The sequence below is a fragment of the Sinocyclocheilus rhinocerous genome, unplaced genomic scaffold, assembly GCF_001515625.1.
Source record: "Sinocyclocheilus rhinocerous isolate Xijiao unplaced genomic scaffold, SAMN03320098_v1.1 scaffold3022, whole genome shotgun sequence".
Classification (NCBI taxonomy): domain Eukaryota; kingdom Metazoa; phylum Chordata; class Actinopteri; order Cypriniformes; family Cyprinidae; genus Sinocyclocheilus; species Sinocyclocheilus rhinocerous.
In genome coordinates this window covers 48,702-56,741 of record NW_015626544.1, presented here as the reverse complement: position 1 = coordinate 56,741, position 8,040 = coordinate 48,702, and the positions used below count along the sequence as shown (strand labels likewise).

General features: G+C 38.7%; 2 protein-coding genes across 2 annotated transcripts in view; both read left to right on the top strand.

Moving 5' to 3' along the window:
* Positions 1 to 8,040, top strand: part of LOC107716183 (proton myo-inositol cotransporter-like) — a 69,040-nt gene that overhangs the window by 60,146 nt on the left and 854 nt on the right. Inside the window, exons 5-9 of the mRNA XM_016522549.1 lie at positions 592 to 755; positions 1,189 to 1,309; positions 5,929 to 6,054; positions 6,448 to 6,566; positions 7,546 to 7,698. Of these exons, the coding sequence (XP_016378035.1) occupies positions 592 to 755; positions 1,189 to 1,309; positions 5,929 to 6,054; positions 6,448 to 6,566; positions 7,546 to 7,698 (683 nt within the window). The remainder of the gene's footprint in view (positions 1 to 591; positions 756 to 1,188; positions 1,310 to 5,928; positions 6,055 to 6,447; positions 6,567 to 7,545; positions 7,699 to 8,040) is intronic.
* Positions 5,517 to 8,040, top strand: part of LOC107716148 (ATP-binding cassette sub-family D member 2-like) — a 21,506-nt gene continuing 18,982 nt past the window's right edge. Inside the window, exon 1 of the mRNA XM_016522501.1 lies at positions 5,517 to 5,526. The gene's annotated coding sequence lies outside the window, so the exon portion shown is untranslated. The remainder of the gene's footprint in view (positions 5,527 to 8,040) is intronic.

Sequence of the window (8,040 nt, the reverse complement as noted above, 5' to 3'; positions counted from 1 at the left end):
GTCTTAACTTTTATAAAGAATATCTCTTTGGGTTTGAGACTTTAGTCTTTGCAACTTTAGGGATCTTATCTATTCACGAACAGCTTGTAACACTCCAAAGAGAAAGGAAAACTTGAAATCGCATCATATGACCCCTTTAATGCATAAATCCTGTTGATTTAGGTTAAACAGCTGGAGCGAAAAAATTATTTTGACCCCTGCTCACTTTTGATGAAAAGGATAGATGATGCATTCAAAGCCCTGTAAATCATAATGAGAGGCAATTAGTTGTAAGTATGCTTGATAAAAAAGGAGGATGTTTTAATTGAAAAGTTGAGATGACATCAGCCAGAAAGAGGCCGAGTTGCAAGACCACAATCTCATTTTATGATATGTGGGTGAAGTGGCACTTATTGGCTGGCTCAGTCAGAGATGAAGCAGTAACTAAAGTGTCTGGCTATGTTCAAACATGCATACTAACATACTATTACTATTTGTAAGGAATAATACCCAGAATGCAACAGAACAGAACAGAATCTATCCATAAAAAATAACCTTACATGTCTTGAAAAGCACCAGGAAGTTTATGTTTCCTTTGCACTCTGTTTGTAGGTACTACAGCGCCACCATTCTGCAGATGTCGGGAGTACAAGATGACAAGTTGGCCATCTGGCTAGTGACTGTAACAGCGTTCACAAATTTCCTGTTCACTCTGCTGGGCGTTTGGTTGGTTGAAAGGGTGGGCAGACGCAGACTTACGTTGGGAAGCATCTTCGGTAAGATACTGATATACTTAAGCAGAATATATTCCAGCACATTTGAAACTTATTTTGGATAACATTTGGGTGCCTTTTTAGCCTTTTTAACTCACTAAAGGGGAGACCAGGGCTAGTCCGCATGCTTGTAATATACAAACAAATGAAACAATTGTTTTGGCCAACAGATTGTTTAAAATGAAAACATATAAAAAGTATTGCACCAATATATATATATATGTATATATATATGTGTGTGTGTGTGTGTGTGTGTGTGTGAAAGATGTACAAGTTCCAAAAATATAGTCCTTGTTACAACTTCCCTGTATTACAACTTGCCCAAGTTTCCACTACATTTTGTGTTATTTGAAATGCTATTCTGAACATTGTGAGATAATGCCAAACTATATCTGTATTCATACATATGTATTTTTAATTCATTCTTTCTGTACAGGTACTGTTTTGAGTCTTTGTATCCTGTCTGTTGGCTTCCTCCTGTCAGCCCAGCATTCTCCTCCTGTTACGCTACATCTTACAGACCCCACAACACCCAACTCCAGCTGCACAACACATCTGTGAGTATGTTTATCTTCTAGAGCTTCTCGCCAATGGCAATATAAATAATTCATAAGTACACTAGGATATAGTACACTCAGTCGCCATATAGTGACAGCTGTCTTGTTATTTGGTGTCTTGTCATTTAGCACGTATCAAAAGTGACTGAAGAGACAGTCCCCCAGAGCATGCATCAGTTCCTAAATGTGCAAGACTTCCTCTGTCAGCCAATTGATGGAGTGTCTTGATCAGCATGGTTTTTCTGCGGAAGTTGGTTGACCAAGGAAGTTAAAGGGATAGTTCACCCAAAATGAAAATGGTCATCATTTATTCATTATCGTGACATTCCAAACCATATGACTTTTTTGAGAAAATGAGAAATTTTGAAGAGGTGACAACTCTTGGTAGAGTGGATTACAAAGAGTATTTGCAGCACTTTTCAAACTGTGGATGGGAGTAAAAATAAGTTGGTTGCAGAAATTGTGAAAATGGTGGAGCGTTCATGTCAAAATATGAAATATATGAGAAGTTCTCAAAAGTTTGTTGGCATAACTTTTAATTGTAAATGTTTTTTTCTCACATGACGCACAACAAGCACTCCTCATGGGCTGCATGCAAAAAATAACATACAGTGTGACCTATGTAGTCTGATTTATGGGCAGATGGCTCTAATGAAACTGTTCTTTTATTGAATCATTCAAAAAGACCACAAACTCTAGAGGTACCGCTTTGAATCAGTTTGATGAATCTTTCACTGAATGAACTCAGAGCAGCTACTGATTCAACTATGACTTCACTTGTCAATGCATATTTTTTTTCAATAAGCCAATATATTCAGTTAATCTGTCTTATAGTAATTAAACTGATAAGAAGGGTACCTACCCAGGGTAATAGTATGACAGGGAGAAAATGTATTTCAAATTCATGTTTCACTCTAAAATGTCTAAAAGTGATGTGTTATACCTATATTATACCTCTCTAGGTAGGTCCTAGCATGGAAAACTTTGAGAACCGCTGCTATAGTGATCTGGGGGATTCATACTGGACTAAAGTGAATATCAAGCCTCTATGGGAGATGCCTGAAAATGAGATGCACATGGACAGCTAAGAGGTTATATAAACACTGTGGAATTCAATTGGTACTTAGGGACCTAATGAATACTGTCAGTCTCCACATCATCCAAATCATCAGCACCACCTGCTAGTACCATTGACCCCAGGCGGATTTCAGGGGCAATATCATCTACATCTATCATCTTTACTGAAGAAATTGAGACTCATCTTAAGTTTCTTAGCAGAAAGGAGAAAAACCTATCATGGACCTAGGCTCCCTGATAGAAGCACCCCAGACTAAATGTTGTCAAGCAAAGGCTATTATACATGAAATACATTTTTGGAGAGTCTCAACACATGATATTGTACAACCTGAACTAACCTAGCCTTGTAATGTAAAGGTAAAATCTGATATTTTAAGACATGTATTGACCTTGACATATAATTGTGAGGGTCTCCATGTTCATCTTTGGTGTCATTTTCTATTTTATGTTTTTTATGTTTATGCACGTTGGTTGCAGCACATTTCTGGTCACCCCACATGACTTTAATTTGATGGACAAAAGATTTTAAATTGCAGTGAAGCAGTTTTGTTGAAAAAAACTGTTATATGTAAAGGAATGTTTAAGTAAAAAAATGAGTATTTTTTTGACCCAACATCCATTTTTTTAAGGATAAAATCAAGTCACATCCTGTATTTTTATTGTTTGAATTATTTCACTCAGAAATATGTAATTCCGGGAAGTATAATGGTTTGCAAATGCCATTTATGGTTGAGTTTAATCTATGTCTAGTTGAAGCTGAGTCCAGTGGAGAACTATTGCTATACTAGTGTCTATATCAACACTCTAATTATGAAATTATACCGCTTCTAAAAGGTTCTTCTTGCTTAAGTCAACAAACAACTTATTGGTCTCCAACCTGAGTGAAAATCAATTTTATGTTAGGCTCTGTTGGTGTGTACGCTGCAGTAATAACTGCTGTGGGTCCAAGCTGCTCGCTGTTCCTTAATGTCACAGTAATAGAGTGTCTGAAGTGTAACCTCATAACAATGACCCCCCCCCATACACACCGCCAAAGCAAAGCATGTTTATTTTCCTGCTAATGGATGCGGAATGGCTGCACTGTCATCACAGCAGCAAACCAATTTGTGCACAGACTGTCTCTCAAAAGCCCTCTCCTCATACATAATGGAATACAGTGTTTAATGGACACACTGTAACTGCCACGCAAGACCCATTGACAATACTTGATGAATATTGAATACGTGTATATTAATGGGATCATAGCTGTGATCTCATAATCATGCATATCTCTAAGCAAGTCATTCATGAAATTTAAAGTTAACATAAAACGGCGTAATTGTGTATGATCATATTACAATGATTTCTGAAGGACTATGTGGCAATGAAGATTTTGCCATCATTGGAATAAATTATATTTTAAAAAGAAATGAAATAGAAATCTGTCATTTTAAAATTGTAATAATTAACTGCTCCAAAAATTAAGGAAACACTTAAAGGTCCCCTGAAATGCTTAGAAACACGCAGCGTTACTCTAGCCGTTTTAGGGGGGCGTGGCAGAGTCTTAACTTTGATAAAGAATATCTCTTTGGTTTTGAGACTTTAGTCTTTGCAACTTCAGGGATCTTATCTATGCACAATCAGCTTGTAACACTCAAAAGAGAAAGGAAAACTTGAAATCGCATCATATGACCCCTTTAACTGAAACAGGAAGACAGAGAGGGACATATCAAGCAGCTTTTTAAAATAGCCAATAGCGTTAGTTTATATCACAGCTTGGGCTAGAGCCGTTCAGGTGGTGGCCACAGACAAATGCTCTCTTCTTATCCTTCCTGACTGATTTGGCTCTGATTTAGTATAGTCCAACTCCTCCAGGATGGCACATCCATATGTGCCGTCACTAGGAAGTTTGGTGTGTCTACCTGTACAGTTTCAAGAGCATGCAGGAGATACAGAGAGACAGGCCGTTACACAGGGAAAGCTGGACAGGGTCATAAAAGGGCAACAACCCAGCAGTAGGACCAGTATCTGCTTCTTTGTGCAAGGAGGAACAGGAGGAGCACTGCCAGATCTTTACAGAATGACCTCCAGCAGGTTACTGTTGTGCTTGTTTCTGAACAAACTGTCAGAAACAGACTCCATGAGGGTGGCATGAGGTCCTCTAGTGTGACCTGTGCTCACAGCCCCAACACCGTGCAGCTTGTTTGGCATTTACCAGAGAACACCAGAATTGGCAGGTCCGCCCCATTGTCTTTATGAATAACAGCAGGTTCACACTGAGCACATGTGACAGACGTGAAAGTGTCTGGAGATGCTGTGGGGAACATTATGCTACCTGCAACATGATCCAGTTGGCCAATGGTGTTCTGGGGAGGAATATCTTCGGAGGGTCGCACAGATCTCCACGTGCTAGCCAGTGGTACCCTTACTGCTATTAGCTACCGGGATGAAATCCTCAGAGTCACTGTCAGACCTTATATTGGTGCAGTATAAGCCCTGGGTTCCTCCTGGTGCATGACAGTGCCTGGCCTCATATGGCCAGGGTGTGTAGGCAGTTTCTGGATGATGAAGGCACTGATGCCATTGACCTCATGTTCTCCAGACCCAAATCCAATGGAGAATCTCAGAGACATTATTTATCGGAGCATCTGAAGCCGCCAAGTAGGTTTTTTTTTTTTACTTTTATTTTCGGTGAGATTTTGAATCCAGCCCTCAATGGGTTGATGATTTTGTCTTTCACTGACCATTCTGTTCTCAACGAATTACACAGTAAAGATTTTCAACTTGACTATTTTGTTCATCGAGATCCAATGTGTAATTTTTGAGCAATGTATTTCACAGTATTTTAAATGTATTTTTGACCAAATGCAGCCTGGTAAGTCTTTCAAAACTACAATAAATATACATAGATTTTGATTTTACTTCCGTAATGATACTTGACGTATTTCTGAGTGAAACATGATTTTCAACAAGAAAAAATGTAGGGTCGGACTTACTGTAATGTTATCCATGAGGAGTTGATTTAATTGTGGAAATTTGACAGGTGGTTTGAAGAAAATGAAAGTTGTTCCAGAGTGCGGTGCAAGTTATTACATTTGAAATATTGTGAATACAATCAACTATTTTTCTTTAGAATAGTGTGCACTGATGAGTCGTGCATAGTAAGAAATTCTAGAAATGTGTATTAAGTGTCACGATTGTCTTGTATAAATATACACACACGGCGAAGACGATGAAGAGGCACAGTCTTTAATAACCCACACGGTAAATTCCAACAATCCAAATACAGAGCAACAGTCCAAACACAACCTTCACATAGACGACACCGGACAACTGAACCAACACAGACCTGAACTAAATACATAATCAAATGAATAACCATGACAACCAACTCAAAGGGAAATGGAAAACGAAGTCCAAACTAAGGCATACTGTGATATTAAGACAGTACATAGGGTCCATTTCGATTTATGTTGACTTCAGATGAGAAGAATTCAAGATCAGTTGGTTGGGTTTTAGTTTTTAAGTAATTTGTCTTGCTCTTACATTACTTTGTGTTTCAGGTCATGCGAGCCCTGTATGTTGGACCCTAGCTGTGGTTACTGTTATCAGGAAAACAGCAGTGCTGTGTTTGACTCCTCCTGTGTGCCCGTCAATCCGGCCTCCACTGAGAGAGCAGCGTGGGGCAAGTGAGTCACCAGTTAAGCAGAGACTCTGTATGCGCAAGTACTTGAGCTGTTCTGTGTATATTTAGGCATATTAATTATTATTATTTTTATTCATTCTACAGTACATAAAGTTATCCAATACTCACCAGATGTAAAAACTGAAATAAAATTTGTCATGTCCTTCAAAATAAGGTTTTTCCCTTCTTGCGACTTATGTTTTTGTATAACATTTTATATTTTTAACACATTCTGTTTCTAACACATTTTAGTTTGTTCATTGTGTCATTACTGTATGATATTACATTTGGTTGAACCTGCGGTGCTTTTTATTTATTTATTTTTAATTTTTGAAAAATTGAAATATTTTGATATTTATTCTTATAACTTATAAAATTCATTGTGTGTTTGTTTCAGGTGCTCCAACTCCACACATCTGCCAGATAGTGTTATATGGGCTTATAATTTTTGCCCAACATCTTATTCATGGGTTGTGCTCCTGGGGCTAGTGCTCTATCTCGCATTTTTTGCCCCAGGTAAGATGATCATAACTGTTTGTAATTAATTCAGCATACATGTTGTGACGAGTGGGGGCGGGGCCAAGAGCCGTGGGAGTGTCGCGAGGCCAGTGGAGTTAATGATCATGAGCGAAACCTGCGCCACTCACCGGTCTCGAGTCCCATGGAGGAGCTCCAGGAGGATAAAAGGAGGAGTGACGACAGTGTGGGACGAGAGAGGACCAGGCCTGATCGACTTTATGTTGTTGTTTTATGCGGCAGTCGTCAGTGAGGGGCTGCCGCTTTTACTTTTGTTTTGTGTTTGTTTATTTATTAATTAAAGTTTTATGTTTAAATGTTCGCCGGTTCCCCCCTCCTTCTTCCTGGATCTGCGAACTTTGTTACAATGTTCATAGATCGGGAAGAAGGAGGCGGGAACCGACGAACATTTAAACATACAACTTTAATAAATAAACACAATACGAAAGTAAAAGATAAAACATAATAAAACAACAACATAAAATGTCCAGGCCTGGTCCTCTCTCATCCAACACTGTAGTCACTCCTCCTTTTATCCTTCCGGAGCTCCTCCGTGGGACTCGAGACCGGTGAGTGGCGCAGGTGTCGCTCATTATCATTAACTCCACCGGCCTCGCTCCGCTCCCACGGCTCTCGGCCCCGCCCCACTCGTCACACATGTATTTTAATTTTGGAAATGAGAAAAAAATATCTGAACTGGAGGATTTTCATGATGATCAGTTCTATTTTCAGTTTGTGAGTAATTCACATTATTATTATTATTATTTTGCAGCATTACATTACGAGCCAGGCTTTTTTTATAAATTTTTTTGAGTCAAAAACATATAACACAGCAGTGCCAGAAGGCACCCGCAATCCTTCACCATTGTGCCATTCAGCAAGTCATATAACCACAGGTTGCTCTGAGGGAATTATACATATAATATATTCATTGTGACATTGCATTAAGGTCATTTAAAACACTTTCACCTCTCGACAGGAATGGGACCAATGCCATGGACAGTTAATTCTGAAATCTACCCTCTTTGGGCCAGAAGCACAGGCAATGCTTGTTCGGCTGGGGTGAACTGGACCTTCAATGTCCTGGTGTCTCTAACGTTCCTCCACATGGCCCAGTACCTGACTTACTATGGTAATGCTCTAATTAGTTGAGCGACAGCATTCATGACCATGACCTTTTTGTCATCATCAATACGGTATTTGATCTCTCAACATCAAGATTATACTACGCATATAGGCATTGTAGAACTAATTATGTATATGACTCAGTATTAATTTCCTCTGGAAGTGAACAACTCCATGTGCAAATTAATATTCTAAATACACTTTCCTGGAATTGCTGTTCATGATTCATCAGTGCACGTTTCGGAAAAGAGTAACTTTTTGCATCTTTTTAATGTTAGTTATTAGAGAATTATATATATATATATATATATATATATATATATATATGAGCTACTACAATTCTGACTAG